This window comes from Sphaeramia orbicularis, chromosome 9, assembly GCF_902148855.1.
Source record: "Sphaeramia orbicularis chromosome 9, fSphaOr1.1, whole genome shotgun sequence".
Classification (NCBI taxonomy): domain Eukaryota; kingdom Metazoa; phylum Chordata; class Actinopteri; order Kurtiformes; family Apogonidae; genus Sphaeramia; species Sphaeramia orbicularis.
The window spans coordinates 7,021,391-7,041,174 of record NC_043965.1 but is presented as its reverse complement, the minus strand read 5'-3'; the positions used below and the strand labels follow the sequence as shown (position 1 = coordinate 7,041,174).

General features: G+C 36.6%; 1 protein-coding gene across 1 annotated transcript in view; it reads left to right on the top strand.

Annotated features, from left to right (window-relative positions):
- niban2b (niban apoptosis regulator 2b) overlaps positions 1 to 19,784 on the top strand; it is a 97,703-nt gene that overhangs the window by 66,383 nt on the left and 11,536 nt on the right. Inside the window, exons 7-10 of the mRNA XM_030144444.1 lie at positions 5,743 to 5,847; positions 7,525 to 7,687; positions 7,987 to 8,174; positions 9,418 to 9,573. Coding sequence (XP_030000304.1) covers positions 5,743 to 5,847; positions 7,525 to 7,687; positions 7,987 to 8,174; positions 9,418 to 9,573 — 612 coding nt within the window. The remainder of the gene's footprint in view (positions 1 to 5,742; positions 5,848 to 7,524; positions 7,688 to 7,986; positions 8,175 to 9,417; positions 9,574 to 19,784) is intronic.

Below are 19,784 nucleotides of genomic sequence, written 5' to 3'. Positions count from 1 at the left end.
TAATGGATTAGATTTATATAGTGCTTTTCTATGAATGCATACTCAAAGCGCACACATTATTCATTCGCTCTCACATTCTCCCTCTGGTGGTGGTAAACTACACCTGTATCCACAGTTACCCTGGGGCAGATTGACGGAAGCGTGGCTGCCAATTCGCGCCTACGGCCCCTCCCACCACCACCAAACATTCATACATATTCATACACCAGTGTGAGTGGCACTGCAGGCAAGGAGGGTGAAGTGTCTTGCCCAAGGACACAACAGCACATGGACAGAGCGGGATTCGAACCGCCAACCCTTTGGTTATTGGACGACCCGCTCTACCACCTGAACCATGGCCGGCCCTTTTTGAGTTATCTTGCAAAGAGACAAACCAACACAGACAAAACATAACCTCCATGGCTGAGGTAACAATAAAGAAAACCAAAAAACAAGAATGAACCTCCCCCATGTCTGCATTTGAATAAATACCTACAGAGTGGGGAAGCAAAATTTACAATATTTTGAGGCAGGGATTGAAAGACAGTGTATGACCAATTAGTTTATTGAAAGTCATGAGAATTTATTTGCCACAAGAAAACTGACATAATAGAAAATGTTTTTATTCTATGTGTCCTCCTTCTTTCTCAATAACTGCCTTCACACGCTTCCTGAAACTTGCGCAAGTGTTCCTCAAATATTCAGGTGACAACTTCTCCCATTCTTCTTTAATAGTATCTTTAAGAAAGTGGACATTGCTGTGTGATGTTCTATTGGTAGCGTGTTCTAAAATGCCCCAAATAGCAGAATCCAGAGGGTTTAGATCTGGGCTAGAAGGCGGCCATAAACACGATTCCCAAAAATTGCTAAAATTGGATTTGTTGCTGTTGTCAACAAGTGTTTTGGTGTTCTTGTGTAAGATTTTAACTTCAAATCATATTTTACTGCATTTCTAACGGTGTTGTTGTCTACCTCAAGTTCAATTGCCATTTTTCTCATGGATTTGGTTGGATCCTTTAGGATTTTGGATTTGAGAGCTTTAACACTTTCAGTGCCATGGGCCGATTAAATCGGCTTTACGAAAACAACCTGTAAAGTGCCACGGGCCGATCAGATCGGCTTTGGAGAACATGCCACATTTGTGTACAAATAAACCATCCACCCCCATTTCTTTCTCACATTTCGATGACGTTCTTTCTGTGTCCCCCTTTTGAGACCAAGCAGACGGGAATTTGAGGTCACGCGACCGAATAATATTTTTATATGTTTTTAATGTTTCTTATTCTCCGGTGTTTCATCAGAGGGAGCCCTCCATGCCGGGGGGCGGCTGTGGACTCCGGGGGCTGTGGCGCCTTCTCTCACTGGGGTCCGCTCCTTTCTGGTGGGTGGGGGTCCCAGTTGGCCCTCTCCCACTAGTTGGGATGCGGGGCTGTGTTGCTGGTGCCTGGTCGCCGGGGTCGGCGGCTGCATCCTGGTGCGGATGGCTCCCTGAGACAGCGCCTCCTAAACTGATGTTTTACTTTTACTTGTACATTTTTGTTCTGGTCTACCCGTGCTCAGTCAGTCTTCTTAAGTATGTGTGAGCTTGTGGGTTTGCATGTATATGTGTGTGTGTGTGTGCGGGTGAGTGGGTGGGTGTGGTGAGTGGGTGGGTGTGGGTGGGGGGCGGTACTGATTTTTAAACTGATATGTAAAGCACTTTGTGCTACAGTTTTTAATGTATGAAAAGTGCTATATAAATAAAGATTATTATTATTATTATTATTATTATTATTATTATTATTATTATTATTATTATAAATTATGCAAATTACGATCAATAATGAATCGGCTGCGTCCGGTGCGTTTTGGATCTAATCAGCAATCGGTCGGATGTTACCGAGCGGTTTCCTGCAGGATTCTTCAAATATTATAAAAACGACGCGAAATACTGAAAAACGGCCAAATTCTGTGGCACTTTTAAGGCTTATTAGCCCCTTAACTGTCTGGCACTTAAAGAGTTAATAAAAGCTTTGGTACGTTTTTTGTTGCTTCCTCCACTTCCAGACTTTCTTGTAATAGTTTTGCTCATAGTCATTCTCTTCTTTCCATTATAAACAGTCTTTATGGACACTCCAACTATTTTTGAAATCTCCTTTGGTGTGACGAGTGCATTCAGCAAATCACACACTCTTTGACGTTTGCTTTACCTGATTACTCATAGGGTAAAGCTTTGAAGTAATCAGGTATTGCTTTACCTGATTACTCATATGGGCAAAAGTTTCTGAAAAGGTATGGATAATAGTGTTAGGTATGATTATGACATCAATATATGTTTGGGTTCAAAACAATTGACGTAGTGCCTGCTGAGAAAAAACAACTAAATGTTCATTGTAAATTTTGCTTCCCCACCCTGTAAAAAAATCGATACAGTACTTTTGAATATCGATACAGTATCATGAGATGAAATATCACGATATATTGCAGAATCTATATTACAGGTGATCGGTTGATGCAGCGTCCCAGGTTTGCATCTACAGCAGTTCCTTAGAGGTTGTAAAATGCCAGTGTTATCTCCATCTGTGTAACCTGTTATCTGACTAAGACTGTTTACACTGGAGGTATTTCCACGTAACCCCTGTTGATGCTTTGTGTGCCCTGGAGGGCGATTAAAACACTGTTTATCCATTGTAGTCTGGCTCCGAACAGGTTTTTCTCGACGCTTCAAAGACATCATGTAATATTTCATGTCTAGATACATGACAGATCTTTAGCTTTTTACAACTGGTGCGTCCTGAAAACAACACAAATAAAGTTTATCAGTCGCACTAAAACGATTAGTGGCTATTGTGTGAATTTCCCACTTCGTATATTGGTTTTGCGTGTTTTTTTAAGTCAAAAGTGTCAAACTCACTTTAATCAAGACAATTATTTAATGTAAAAAAGCCAAAACTTTTACTTTCCTTGGTCGATTAAAGATACGTGCATAAATCCACCTAATATACATGAATGTAGTTCTGTTTTTGTGAATTTTTTAGACTTTTACCACGATCTCAGCTGCACATGAATACACCAATGTTGCATTCAGGTGCAGGAGCATTTATGGGATTCTATAACTAAATGATTTTTCCAAACAGCATCTTAGGAACACTTTTTTTTTTTTTTTTGTACAATAAGGGGAAAAAATCAGATGTTATGTATGAAAGTGTGTTCACTTTGGTTTTTAGGTGCAGTACCAGGAGTGGCCACTAGTAGGAGTCTAACTCTGTATTTAAGGGGCCACGTACAGCTCGATTCGATCTCAAATGGGCCGAACCAGTTAAACAATATCATAATAACCTATAAATAATGACAACTCCAAATTTTTGTCTTTGTTTTAGTGTGAAAAAAATGGAATTACAGTACGAAAATGTGAATAACCTGAACGACCATGTACAATCAGATATATACTATAAATACAATTTTAACAATATTATGCCTCAGATTATTTTTAACACAATTACAGATCACAGCGGATCTATTATATTGTTAAAATTGCACTTAATTTTCTTAAGACATTTTAGGTTGTTCATTTTTGTTCAGGTTATTCACATTTTATTGTGAAAGGAAAGATTGTAGATGTAAATATTTTCATGTTAAACCAAGGAGAAGAATTGGAGTTGTTGTTATGCTATTATTTGACAGGTCAGATCATTTTGGTCTGTATGTAAACCCTGAACTAACATGATTTTGACATCATTGATTGTTAACCCTTTGAGAGCCAAATCTGCAATATTGTGACACAAAAAAAAACCTTCCACATAAATATGTTCAAAGTTCAAACTGACTAAAAGTTATGCAATCCAATATGGCCACTGCCGCCTTGTGACACTGTAATATGCAAATTAGATGAGTACATTTACTCCCATTTACAGTATGATTTTATCTCTACACACTTCGAAGATGTAGCTTTTAAAGTCTTGGTATCAATTTTTTTTTTTTTAACTCAGGTGCCTAAAGGGTTAATATCTTCAGTGTAATTGTTTGATATATGTCTGATACCCCTGGTCTAAGTGAATATACTATTGAACACAGGCCATTTGTTGTTGCACTGTGTATATAAAGTAAATTTAAAGACTAAATACTGCTTAATTTTTTTTTAAACGACCTTTATTTAATTCCAAGAGATTTACACCGTATAACAAAACACTTACCCTAAACCACAGGTGTCAAACATGTGGCCCAGGGGCCAAATCCGGCCCGCCAACGGGTCCAGTCCGGCCCCTGAGATGAATGTGTGAAATACAAAAATTACACTGAAGATATTAATAATCAAGGATGTTGAAATCATTTTAGGTCAGTTCGATCTAAAGTGGATCAGACTAGTAAAATACTATCATAATAACCTATGAATAATGAAAACCGCAAATTTTCCACTTCGTTTTAGTGCAAAAAAAGTAAAATTATAAAAAAAAGTTACATTTACAGACTATCCTTTTACAAAAAATAAGAATATCCTGAACAAATATGAACAATCTGAAATGTCTGAAATTCTGCCTGTTACTAAATCTGTAAGTTGTGATTCACACGTATAAATGATCAACTAAGGCGTAATATTGTTAACATTGCACTTTTTTCCTTAAGAATTTTCCACTTGTTCATATTTGTTCATGTTATGTTCAAGTACAGTTCGTAGATGTAAACATTTTCATTATGGAATTTTACTTTTTTCACTCAAAAACACAGAAAACTTTGGAGTTCACGTTATTTATAAGATCTTATCCTATTATTTATATTATTTTACTGGTCCAGCCCACTTTGGATCATATTAGACTGAATGTGGCCCCTGAACTAAAATGAGTTTGACACCCCTGCCCTAAACCCATTCCACACATGTAAACACCTCTATACTTACTAATTGTACAACTTTATACACATACATATAAATATACTGTACATACATATAAATACATACACATATATTCACAATAGCTGAATTCTTTATTGATTTTTCTATTTATTTATTTATTTATTTATTTATATTAGATATGAGATAAAGTTTAAAGTGTGTGTACTTCCATGGGAATGTTTCTGATCTATCTTATGTTCCTCCCAAAGTTATAATAGTTTTGGATTTTTCATTATAGTTTAGTTTTATTTAGTTTTGACTTTTTTTTCTCTAATTCAGTTAGTTTTAATTAGTTTTTAGAGCAGGTTAGCTAGTTGTTGTTTTTTTAGTTTTCGTTATTTTCTAAATGCTTAGTTTTAGTTTTTTCATATCTTTTATCCTCTTTGCCATCATATTCAAATAAATCCCAAACAGGACTCTGCTGCTTTCTCCCAACTTTAGTCTCCATGTTTCCAGGTAGAGACGGGATGAGAAGACGACTCTAAACCACTAGTGACGACAAGTGACGGACCGTTAAATATCATACGGTGCCAGCAGCTAAAATTTGCTTGAGGGAAATAAATCAATTTCACATCAATCCGACACTGACAAAGACTAAAACGAAGGGCATTTTATCCAGAATTTTTATAAGTTTTAGTTAGTTTTGTAAGCTCACAATACAGTTTCAGTTAGTAATCGTTTTTTTCTTTTAATTATAGTTTTTATTTATTTCAGTTAACGAAAATATTTTTACAATTCTAGTTTTTGTCATTTCGTTAGTTTTCGTTAACAATAATAATCTTGGTTCCTCCATGTCTCCTCATTCTTTCCATTCGTTCTCAGGGCCTGTGGTGGGTAAAGTGTTACTGTTTAGCTATGAGTTGTGTGTTTTGGGTTTTTTTTTGTGTTGTTGTTAGATCCTGGCGAACCTGGTGATGGAGGGTCTCCTCCCCGAGCTGAGGGAACTCATCTCCCCCCGACTCAAAGGCAAACTGTACGAGAGGCAGAAGAACTGGATGCTGGTGAGACTCCTCCACATTCCTCTGGAGGCCCAAACATAAATATGTTCAAGTCCAATCCTTTGCAGATCAGTATCTTCAGTGTGTGTTCCTCATGTTGATTTGGTGTTCATTACTCCTGTGTTAACTTCAAGAATTAACAGATGAACTGAAAATGGACCTGAAACAGCACGTAGATGTTTTTACTGGTGCATAAATCACCCAAATGGAAATCCTGAAAGTGAATTATTTGTGATTCATTAACCCTTAAAGGCCTAGAACTGTTTTTGTGGTGACGCCCAAATGAATGTTTCTCTACATTTAACCCTTTCGTGCATAGTGGTCACTGCAGTGGACAGCTATTCTACAGCTGTTCTCTTGTATATTCATGGATTTTGTTGTTCTTTTCATTGTTTTTTTGTTTTTGTTTTTTCTTTACACATATCTTAAAGTTTTAAGACACTACATGTCTTTTCTGACATGAATTGGTAACATTATGTAGATCTCTCCTGAGGATAAACCCCCCAGAATCACAAGCCTTCCCCACAGTTTTCACACAATTTATCAGTAAATACATGTTTCTGTGCGTCAGAAATTAAATGTGTGGTGTCCAGCTGAGTGGATATTTTTGCAACTTCATGAAAAATAGTCATAAGAATTTTTTTGTCATTATTACTTTTTTTAATGTACTTTTAATTTTTTTTTTTTAATTATTTTTATTTTATTTATTTATTTTTTATTTATTTTTCAGAAGAAAATTTTCTATCACATTGTTTTTTCCATGCCTAAAGAGGAATAAAAACACTCAGGAAAAATTTTTGATAAAGTTCTCATAATTCGTGCATGAAAGAGTTAACCTTTGCTGAGTTTTTGTTTTTTTTAAATCATTATATCAGAGGTGTCAAACATGCGACCCGGGGGCCAAATCCGGCCCGCCAAAGGGTCCAGTCCGGCCCTTTGGATGAATTTGTGAAATGCAGAAATTACACTGAGATATTAACAATGATTTTAGTTCAGGTTCCACATTCAGACCAATTCTATCTCAAGTGGATCAGACCAGTAAAATACTATCATAATAATCTATAAATACTCACAACTTCAAATGTTTGTCTTTGTAAATGTAAATATTTTCATGTATTTACACTAAAACAAAGTATACTTTCACAAAAAATGTGAATAACCTGAACAAATATGAGCAACCTGAAATGTTTTAAGAAAAGCAAGTACAATTTTAACAAGATTCTGCCTGATATTAAATGTTTTGTGTATTTGTAAATCCACTGTGATCTGTAAGTTCTAATGTACATGTGTAAATGATAAACTGAAGCATATTATTGTTAAAATTACCCTTTTTTCAGTTTGTTCATGTTATTCACATTGTTTGAAAGGATAGTTTGTAGATGTAAACATTTTCATTGTTTAATTTTACTTTTTTTGCTCTAAAACATAGAGCAAATTTTGAGTAAATTGAGTAAAAAATCATCTCTGAGGCATTTTGGAACCAATGCGATGATATTTATCCCAGTATAAAACTATAATATTTCATTAGTCATTATTGCTTTGTATCCCAGACCCCTGTTAGAAAAGAAACACCTGAATGCAACGCGTCCACATACTTTTGTCCATATAGTGTAGGTTTGAATGTAAACTTAACTCCAGGTGTTCAGTTTAACCCCCCTGTATTTCCCTCTGTTCCTACAGATCAGTGATGCGGTCTACAGTCTGGTCCAGGGTCAGTGTCAGACCCAGTACGAGGACGTGGTGCAGAAATGTGAGGCCAGTCGGACTTCGCTGGAGGCGTGTTTACGAACTGACATGGACCAGATCATCACATCCAAAGAACACGTCACCAACAAAATCAGAGGTGAAATGTTTTTTGGGTTTTTTTATATAATATTTTATTTTGCAGTTTTCAATTACGTAAAACACAAAAAAAAAACCAAAAACACAGAGGCTCAGATGTTTGTAATAACTGATCAATTAATTAACTAGTCAGTCCTTGTTCAAAGAAAGAACAAAAGAGGAGCAGAGGCTGAAGGCAGTCACTGGTACACAGATATACTCCCTAGTCCAATTTACCTTCCAACAAATATGCGAGAAACGGAGTCCAAGTATTTGAAAAAGTGTTGACAGTACAGGTCCTACCATCCTGTTCCCCTCCAGCCGTGGTGGTCCCAAAGGCTGAGAAGCTGCTGAAGGTGAGCATCGAGCCCTACATCGGCTCCATCCTGGACGCTCTGATGGAACCCACCAGCCGAGGGTTCTCCGAGGTCCGAGACGTGTTCTTCAGGGAACTGGTGGACATGAGCAAGAACACCCTGAATGAGGGAACGAAGGAGACGGTGGCTCAGGTGAGGTCTACCACAAGACCGATCAGATATTTAAACACTAGACTGATATTTATGACAGCGTTTAGACACGCCCACTCAAGTTCTGTTTTTAAATCCTCTTCTTTGTGACTCTTTGTGGCTCTTTGTGACTGGCTCTTGGTGGCTCTTTGTGACTCTCTATGACTTTCTGTGACTTTCTGTGACTCTTGGTGACTCTCTGTGGCTCTCTATGACTTTCTGTGACTCTTTGTGACTCTCTGTGACTCTCTATGACTTTCTGTGACTTTCTGTGACTCTTTGTGACTCTGTGGCTCTTTGTGGCTCTCTGTGACTCTTTTTTTGACCCTTTGTGACTCTCTGTGACTATTTGTGGCTCTTTGTGACTCTTTGCAGCTCTTTGTGATTCTTTATGGCTCTTTGTGACTCTTTTGTGATTCTCTGTGACTCTTTGTGGCTCTTTGTGACTCTTTTGTGACTCCCTGTGACTCTTTGTGACTCTCTGTGACTCTTTGTGACTCTCAGTGGCTCGTTGTGACTCTTTTGTGGCTCTCTGTGACTCTTTTGTGGCTCTCTGTGACTCTTTTTTGACCCTTTGTGACTCTCTGTGACTCTCTGTGACTATTTGTGGCTTTTTGTGACTCTTTGTGGCTCTTTGACTCTTTGTGGCTCTTTGTGACTCTTTTGTGATTCTCTGTGACTCTTTGTGGCTCTCTGTGACTCTTTTGCGACTCTCTGTGACTCTTTGTGACTCTCTGTGACTCTTTTATGACTCTGACTCTTTGTGATGCTCTGTGACTCTTTTGCGACTCTCTGTGACTCTTTGTGGCTCTTTGTGACTCTTTGTGGCTCTTTGACTCTTTGTGGCTCTTTGTGACTCTTTTGTGATTCTCTGTGACTCTTTGTGGCTCTCTGTGACTCTTTTGCGACTCTCTGTGACTCTTTGTGACTCTTTGTGACTCTCTGTGACTCTTTTATGACTCTGTGACTCTTTGTGATGCTCTGTGACTCTTTGTGACGCTCTGTGACTCTTTTGCGACTCTCTGTGACTCTTTGTGGCTCTTTGTGACTCTTTGTGACTCTCTGTGATTGTCTGTGACTCTCTGTGACTCTTTTGTGACTCTCTGTGACTCTTTGTGACTCTCTGTGACTCTTTTGCGACTCTCTGTGACTCTTTGTTGCTCTTTGTGACTCTTTGTGACTCTCTGTGATTGTCTGTGACTCTTTGTGACTCTTTTGTGACTCTCTGTGACTCTTTGTCCTCCAGCACATGGACCGGATCTCCATGTTGGCCTTCCATCCAGTGAAGATGCAGAGCTGTTATGAGAAGGTGGAGCAGCTGAGTCTGGAGGGTCTTCAGCAGAGGTTCGACGTCTCCAGCCCCTCGGTGTTCGTCCAGAGAGCCCAGATCCTCATGAGAGAGGTAACGCTGACTAAACTGAGTCTTAATGGATAGTTTTGGTTTAATTCTAGTTTCAATGTGTCCTTAAAGCGTTAAAAATCCAGTTTTATTCCAGTAATCTGAATTTTAGACCTTAACCCTTACATCTCCACCAAAAAACATGCATAGAAATAATTTATATATTAGTTCACATCATTGTTTTGTGTAGATGTCTGTTTTATCTGTGGAGAGTTGCAAGATTTACAGAGCCTCTGCTTAGTCCCTGAAGGCAGCATGGCCCCCCCTTAAAGCTATAAAACCATATTCTAACATTTATCATTACTGTTTTGTATTCCAGACCCGTTAGAAAAGAAACACCTGAATTGTTTTGTCCATATAGTGTATGACTTAAGCTGTTATAATATGAGGCTAACAATATGCCCACACTGTGGAAAATATTTATTTATTTATTTATTTATTTATTTATTTATTTATTTATTAAATCATTCAGAATTCAAATAATCAAAGTGGCATTTAAAGGGTTAAAATCCTGAAAAGTGTTGAATGTTTGGTAGCTTTGAGCAGGGTTGAAGTTAAAGAGATTTATGAAAAGAAAAAGAAAAAAATATGAATGTATGATGATTTTATAGCAGTTTTGTTGTACGTATACATTTTTTTTAATATAATTTTTTTGTTTTGGAATAGCAGTTTATATTACAAAGTATAACACGTATAGTATCAAGAGCAGTTTTTGACCCATCGGCGTGCACATATTTTATACATTTCAGTAACTTTATACATATTGGACCTTACAGACCCTGTAGACCACATTGGACCTGAAATTGTTGACTCACTGTCCTCACTGGAACTGTTGGCACTGTCTTGTAATGTATCCAAAAATGACCAAAAATAGTCACTTGCTCAGTAAAGGGTTAAAGGTCTGTAAACGTCCTGCAGAACCCTTATTTAATACGACATTATGTGCATTTACTTAAGCTACTGATGAGCGTTTCCTTAGATTAAATTAAACATAAATCAGGATATGAGCGTCTGAACTGAGTCGACCGTGGGATTGATGCTGAGCCGCCCTGGGGCTGTCGCCGTGACGACCATCTCCACTGTTTTGACCGAAGCCTTCCAGAGTCTGGGAGTTCTTGTCAGTTGTGGTTTGCAGTCTAAACACTGTGGTTTGTAGTAGTTCAGCAACAGCCATTGTTCACTACAAAACATGTCTATTCATGGAACCTGTCATTTTCTTAAACCACAGGTGTCAAACATACGGCCTGTGGACCAAAACTGGCCCCCCAAAGGGTCCGATCTGTCCCATGGGATGGATTTGTAAAATGCAAAAATGACACTGAAGATATTAATCATTTTAGCTGAGGTTCCACATAAGCTATAAATGATGATAGCACCAAATGTTCCTCTTTGTTTTAGTGAAAAAAGTAAAATAACATGAAAATATTTACATTTACAAACTATCCTTTCACAAAAAATATGAACAAGCTGAAATGTCTCAAGAGAAATATGTGTAATTTGACCAATATTCTGCCTGTTACTAAATGTTTTGTGTATTTGTAGATCCACTGTGATCTGTAAATTATTGTGCACGTGTAAATGGTAAACTGAGGCAGAATATTGTCAAAATTGCACTTATTTTTCATTAGAAATTTTAGTTTTTCCATGGTTCTTCATGTTGTTCACATTTTTTTAAAAGGACAGTTTGTAGATGTAAACATTTCCATAATGTAATTTGACTTTTTTCACTCTAAAACCAGTGTTGGGAATAACAGCGTTAAAAATAAAGGCGTTAATAACACTGTTATTATTTTCCAGTAATGGGTAATCTAATGAATTACTATTTGAAATGTTACAACGCTGTTACCATTACTGGCAGTGAAATGTGGTGTGTTACTACGCACTGATGTCTAACAGCTGTTATCTGTCCTGGCTCACTCAGCCAGGCATGAGAGGTGTGACGTTTGCGGGTGAGTCGAGTCTTCTGAACGGCTCTTTTCAGTGAACGATAAGAACTAGGAATGTAAACAATTAATCGACTAACGATTAATTGTCAATAAGAATTTGCTCGATTAAATAATTAATTGTCGGTTAATTGCCCTTGTCCACCCGTCCACACCTGTCCGAAGGCTGCCGGTTTGTCCGCGCTGCGACGCCGTGGCTGGGCTAGCTGGTCATTGAACCGGATCATGGCGTTGATGAGTTAGAATGTCTGTATGGACATGGTGGACCAAACACAGACCGGCCGGTTTGTGTAGTATTAGGAGGATGGAAGGTGACGCATGCCCATGCGTGGTTACCAACCAACACGCATGCATCCCCTGGCCGTACTGCGTGCGTGTGGGTAATCCCCCCCCCGCCCCCGACAAAACTCACGCGCGTGCACCCCCCCCGTTACACACCGCCACATCAACAAATGAATTCCACAGGAAACACTGACTGTATCCAGTGGTTCAAGAAATCAATCATTATGGAATATGACACGAAGTATATAAACAATATTTAGCTTTAAATCTTATAGACCGTACTGAAAAAGAAATTCAGTTCTCAGGAAAATCACCGCTTATCAATTAATCATTAATCGATCGATAAGGGCAACCAACTAACGATTAATGAATGAATCGATAATTTGCATCCCTAATAAGAACCGATTCTTTGCGACCCGTTCATTTATGAGCCGTTCTTCTATTCAAATCGCCCACACTGCCTTCATGCTTCACCTGTGTGTCCACGCTGCCTTCACCTGAACGACTAATGACATGTCTGAGTTTGAGTTGTCCCAGCACACCCCATTCACTTGAACGCAGCTACGTGTGCAGCTAATTTAGGGGAGGAGTTATCAGTGAGTCTGACTGACTGGACTGAAGACATTTACCGCTGGATCAGGGAGGAGCGACTGAATAAAAGTGGAGATGTGGGATTAACTGGAGGAACATCTTCTTCTATAAATGCAGATATGCACTTATGTGGTGGCAAAGCCGGGCCCTGGTGGACCCCAGCCGGGCCCTGGTGGACCCCAGCCGGGCCCTGGTGGACCCCAGCCGGGCCCTGGTGGACCCCAGCCGGACCCTGGTGGACCCCAGCCTCACCACAGTCCTGGTCTTCAGTACCTGTCTGCTGTTCTACTCTAAAACTGACCTGTGAAACACGCTCAAAAATCAGTTTCCTTTTACATATTTGAAGGTTTTTCAAAAAAGTAAGGCAATAATTACTTTCCCTGGTGACTAATTACATTTATGAAGGAGTAATTCTGTTACTAATTCAATTATGTTTTTTGAAAAGTAACTAGTAACTATAATTAATTACTTTTTAAAAGTAATTTGCCCACACTGTCTAAAACATAGAGAAATGTTTGGCGTTATTATTTCTGTGTTATTATGTTGTTATTTTACTGGTCTGCTCCACTTTTCATTTTCTTTTATTTCATTCATGGTTGTGCATTTCATCAGCCGACATTCAGTAATCATCAGGTGAACAAACATATACACACCCATGCTCCAAAAGAAACAGGATGAAGAAAATCTTATATTTATATTTCTTATAATTATAGCCTTAATGGTTAGCGATACATAACTAGCTATAAAATCAGACAAACTAAACAAAGTACATCCAAAGATGATACGACATGAATACAAAACCAAATGCAAGACTACATGTCCAGGAAGTACAAAATAAACAAAACATAAGTAACTAGAAGCGCTCGGAGAGCGCAGACCTCCGCCAAAGCTGATCAGTGGCCCCCCCCGTGGGCCCCCCCACCCCCGATCACCACCAAAATGTAATCATTTCTTCCTTATCCCATTTCCAACAAACCCTGAAAATTTCATCCAAATCTGTCCATAACTTTTTGAGTTATGTTGCACACTAACAGACAGACAAACAAACAAACAGACAGACAGACAGACAGACAGACAAACCCTGGCAAAAACATAACCTCCTTGGCGGAGGTAAATATATACCTGACGAAATGATGCAAAATAATTACGATACCAGACCAAAATAAGTAGTAAATATGTCACAAGATGCAAAACAAATACGAAGCAAAATGACTTTGACACCCTGTTCTAATGGATCATGCAAAACACGTCTAACTTCATGCCTGAAAAACACATTAGGACACATTTTGATCGCATTATTCAGTAATGACTTTACAAACTAGCTGCAGTCTTGCCGAAACCACCGACTCGTACTCAGACGTCCACGGTTCTGCTGCTGCCATAAGGTTCACATTTGTGGTTTTAAGGTAAACGCTTCAGAAATCGGGGGATGAATCACCATGAAACCTGACCCCCCACTTCGACGCCCCCCCCCTCAGGATGAAATGGAATAATTTTTTTTAGCTTTTGGTGTTTCCCCCAAATGCAGTCATTTGCATGCGTTTGCTGCGTCTCTCCTGTGCATAATTCAGCTGATTGAAAAAGGCCTGTGTTGTGGAAATTGCATTAATCTTCCATGTGTCTGGACTTGTACTGGAACTCCAGTCCCAGAGAAAAGATCCAAGAGGCAGGCATTCACACACACACACACACACACACACACACACACAACCCCCGTGGAGGAATCACTTGTCCTGACCTCCTCAGTGGGGCCCGGGGCCTGTGGGGGTGTGAGTTCTGGATGATGGGGGGGGGGGGCATTAACTCAAGGTTATTCAGAGTTCAAGTTCACTTCAGAATCTGTTTAAAGAAGGTGAAATTAAGTTTTACACTTGAAGAAAAGCCAGAAGGAGTTGTGTTAATAAACTCATCTCATCCCAGTGTAAAGTAGATCTACTGTTTTCACCCTTCGCTGCAGAAGTGGTGTCAGAGCCACAAGATGATGGCTAAGAAGAATAAATGTTTAAGTTTATTTGTGTGAAGTTGCAAATTTCTGATTTTCTTCGTTGCTATTTAATGCACCTTCACTATGTATGTGTGTCACATGACCTCTCAGCAGTAAAAAGAGACAGAGCCTTTGAGTATATAGTTTTTTTCTACTGTCCAACATGATGTAAATTAACCTTTTTTGTTTTAATACATTTTTGGAACGGATTACAGTCTTGTCGTTTGCATCAGAATACTACTCATACAGGGTGGGGAAGCAAAATTTACAATGAACATTTAGTTGTTTTTTCTCAGCAGGCACTACGTCAATTGTTTTGAAACTAAACATATACTGATGTCATAATCATACCTAACACTATTATCCATACCTTTTCAGAAACTTTTGCCCATATGAGTAATCAGGAAAGCAAACGTCAAAGAGTGTGTGATTTGCTGAATGCACTCGTCACACCAAAGGAGATTTCAAAAATAGTTGGAGTGTCCATAAAGACTGTTTATAATGGAAAGAAGAGAATGACTATGAGCAAAACTATTACCAGAAAGTCTGGAAGATACTATTAAAGAAGAATGGGAAAAGTTGTCACCCCAATATTTGAGGAACACTTGCGCAAGTTTCAGGAAGCGTGTGAAGGCAGTTATTGAGAAAGAAGGAGGACACATAGAATAAAAACATTTTCTATTACGTCAATTTTCTTGTGGCAAATAAATTCTCATGACTTTCAATAAACTAATTGGTCATACACTGTCTTTCAATCCCTGCCTCAAAATATTGTAAATTTTGCTTCCCCACCCTGTATGTGGTTTTTGGAAACTACGAGTGGGTTAAAATGACCCGCTGAGTTTGTTTTCCTGTAATATCTGTAATGAGAAGTTATTTTTATTTCATATTCCAGGTATTCCTCAAAAAACATGCCATTGACATCATGCCATTTACATTTTTAACTTACCTTCTATTAGGGACTAGTGGCATTGTACCCGTGGTGCCATTGTACGATAGCATGAGAGGCTAAAATCTCCCAGCATACCTCACAACATTTGAATATAGACATGAAACTGTGCCTAGTAGATAGTCAGGTAATGTTTCTATTCATTTGGCGAGTTTGGCGGTGATCAGGCCTGTGAAGACTGAGGAAAACTCGTACAAACGCCCTCCTGTGCTGCAACATCGATCAGACAGACGGACACAGAACGTGCATTATATAGTAGGATGCACCAATACCACTTTTTTCCAGACAGAGTACAAGTACTTCCATTTGAGTACTTGCCGATACGAGTACTTAATAATCCCATTCCAGTTGTTAGTTCCTTTTGTAAATGTGCTTTATTGTCGTTGTCATTAGTCTGACTGGAACAAAGTGCTGCTGCTGACATTTAATGTGTTGGAATGAGCGTTTGTCAATAAATCCACCAGGGGGCGCCGCTCTGAACCACACATTATTCCACCACCACATACCTGCTGCGCTGAACTGGGAATGTCACACAGCCGTAAGTGGTGTCGGTATGGAAGTAAATCTGCATCATCAGATTTCGAATTATAAGAGACACTGAATTTCTAGCACTGAATTTTTTTTTTTCACACCAAAATTAAGTATCTGAATTTTTTGCACCTGAATTTTTGCCCCTGGATGTTTGCATCTGAATTTATTGCATCTGAATTTTTTAAATTCTAAATTTATGAACATAGTTGAATTCAGAGACAAACAATTCAGATACTTTCTTTCAGTGCAAAAAAAAAAATTCAAATACTTAATTTCAGTGCCAAAAATATTCACATACTTAATTTCAGTGCAAAAAAAAAATCAAATACTTAATTTCAGTGCAAAAAAAATCCACATACTTAATTTCAGTGCAAAAAAAAAAAAAAAAAAATCAAATACTTAATTTCAGTGCAAAAAAAATCCACATACTTAATTTCAGTGCAAAAAAAAAAAAAAAAATCCACATATTTAATTTCAGTGCAAAAAAAAAATCCACATACTTAATTTCAGTGCAAAAAAAAATCAAATACTTAATTTCAGTGCTAAAAAAATCCACATACTTAATTTCAGTGCAAAAAAAAAAAATCCACACTTAATTTCAGTGCAAAAAAAAATCAAATACTTAATTTCAGTGCAAAAAAATCCACATACTGAATTTCAGTGCAAAAAAAAATCAAATATTTAATTTCAGTGCAAAAAAAATCCACATACTTAATTTCAGTGCAAAAAAAAAAAAATCCACATACTTAATTTCAGTGCAAAAAAAAAAAATCCACATACTTAATTTCAGTGCAAAAAAAAAAAAATCCACATATTTAATTTCAGTGCAAAAAAAATCAAATACTTAATTTCAGTGCAAAAAAAATCCACATACTTAATTTCAGTGCAAAAAAAAATCCACATACTTAATTTCAGTGCAAAAAAAATCTAATACTTAATTTCAGTGCAAAAAAATCCACCTACTTAATTTCAGTGCAAAAAAAAAATCAGATACTGAATTTCAGTGAAAAAAAAAAAAAAAAAATCCACACACTTAATTTCAGTGCAAAACAAAATTCAGATACTTAATTCAGTGCAAAAAAAAAATCCACATACTTAATTTCAGTGCAAAAAAATTCTGATACTTAATTTCAGTGCAAAAAAAAAAAAAATCCACATACTTAATTTCAGTGCAAAAAAAAATTCAGATACTTAATTCAGTGCAAAAAAAAATCCACATACTTAATTTCAGTGCAAAAAAATTCTGATACTTAATTTCAGTGCAAAAAAAAAATCCACATACTTAATTTCAGTGCAAAAAAAAAATTCTGATACTTAATTTCAGTGCAAAAAAAATCCACATACTTAATTTCAGTGCAAAAAAAAATCCACATACTTAATTTCAGTGCAAAAAAAAATCCACATACTTAATTTCAGTGCAAAAAAAAATCCACATACTTAATTTCAGTGCAAAAAAAAATCTAATACTTAATTTCAGTGCAAAAAAATCCACATACTTAATTTCAGTGCAAAAAAAAAAATCAGATACTGAATTTCAGTGCAAAAAAAAAAAAAAAATCCACACACTTAATTTCAGTGCAAAAAAAAAATTCAGATACTTAATTCAGTGCAAAAAAAATCCACATACTTAATTTCAGTGCAAAAAAAAAATCCACATACTTAATTTCAGTGCAAAAAAAAAAATCCACATACTTAATTTCAGTGCAAAAAAATTCTGATACTTAATTTCAGTGCAAAAAAAAAAATTCAGATACTTAATTCAGTGCAAAAAAAAATCCACATACTTAATTTCAGTGCAAAAAAATTCTGATACTTAATTTCAGTGCAAAAAAAAAAATCCACATACTTAATTTCAGTGCAAAAAAAAATTCTGATACTTAATTTCAGTGCAAAAAAAAAAAAAATCCACATACTTAATTTCAGTGCAAAAAAAAAAATCCACATACTTAATTTCAGTGCAAAAAAAAAAATTCAGATACTTAATTTCAGTGCAAAAAAAAAAAAATCCACATACTTAATTTCAGTGCAAAAAAAAAATCCACATACTTAATTTAATTTTCAGTGCAAAAAAAAAATTCTGATACTTAATTTCAGTGCAAAAAAAAAAACTCCACATACTTAATTTCAGTGCAAAAAAAAAAATTCAGATACTTAATTCAGTGCAAAAAAAAAAATCCACATACTTAATTTCAGTGCAAAAAAAAAAAATTCTGATACTTAATTTCAGTGCAAAAAAAAATTCGGTGCTACAAATTCAGTGTCTTTTATAATTCAAAATCTGACGAGACCGATTTACTTCCATATATCGGTGCAGTCGTATCAGATTACTTTTACGAGTACGAGTACAAGTACACACACTGAGTATCAGAACCGATACCTGATACTGGTATCGGAATCGGTGCATCCCAACCTTTTATAGATTTTATGATATTGTAGTTTTTGTATTTACTACCCTGACCTTCCACAGGTGGGTCAAAATAACCCCCATTCATTTACAGTGGAAATAGATGATAATAATAATAATAATAATAATAATAATAATAATAATAATAATAATAATAATGGATTGGATTTATATAGCGCTTTTCTAGACACCCAAAGCCCTTCACATTATTGACCCATTATTCATTCGCTCTCACATTCACACTCTGGTGGTGGTAAACTACATTCTGATCTGAACCTTTGATTAATTTACAGCAAAACTAAAGGATTTATTCACTAAATGGATGTTGACGTTCTGTTGCTGTTATATATCATATTGCCACTGTCGAGTGGAAACCTCATATGTCCATTTTGCTTTTCTTTTTTTTTTTGGTCATAAAACCATTCTATTAGTCGACTAGCAGTTTTAGAAATATTTAACCAGTGAAAAGTTTTAAAAGGCTTGTAACGACATCTTTTAACTCCATTCATTTATTTACAATATACATCATTTTTTCCATTTTCCTGAAAAATAACCGTTTTGAATATGAGAGTTTTCCAACCCAACAGCGACAATTTATTATATATGCTTTGCTTTCCAAATAAAAAAAAAAAAAAAAAATATATATATATATATATATATATATATATATATTTTTTTTTTTTTTTTTTTTTTTTTTTTTTTTTTTTAAATTTAAAAAACAGCTCTAGGTCAAAAAACAACAAAATATATGTTTAATAGAATCAGGTGTTGATGCAGTGTAAACACAGCTTTGACCTGTAGTGGAGTATTTTTAATGTGGTATTAGTGCGTTTAATTCAGTACAGAAGTCTAAATACTGAATATAGAAGAAATAAAAACACAAAGTTATTCCGTCAAACTTTGCCCTCATTCAGACAATAATAAGTAATAATAAATACTGAGTGAGTTTCACCTGTTGGACATGTTTGACCTTCAGTTTCCGTCCTGAACGTCATCAGTGCAGTTTCATCGTGAACATAAATGATATAAACTCCAACATCGGAGTCTGTTTTTACAAATGACCTGAAGTCTAAACTCTCAGGTTCCAGTACGTACACAGATCCACTCCAGGACACATGATCTGGTCTATTTCAGGTATGAGATGAGTCTTTTATAGCAGTGAGTAGATGCATGTGTGGGTCAGATAGTCAGGTCAGTGCAGGAGCAGGAAAAGCACCGTTTGTTTTATTGTGGTTTTAATAGAAGTAAAGTGTCGCAGCAGTGGAAGTTTGATGGTATGAAAACCTCCAAGAAGGTTTTCATCTGCTGTCGTCTCCTTTTATCTTCTTTCTTATTCTTTTGTCTCTGTTCGTCGTCGTCGTCTTATTTCGTCTCCTTTCATTTCCTTTGTCGTCTTTCACGTCCTGTTCTTCTTTCATCTCTTTTCCTTTTCTTTGTCTCCTTTCATTTTCTTTTCATCCCCTTCGTCATCTTCTTTCGTCTCCTTTCCTCTTCTTTTCTTTTTCGTCTTTTGTCCCTTTTCATCTTCTT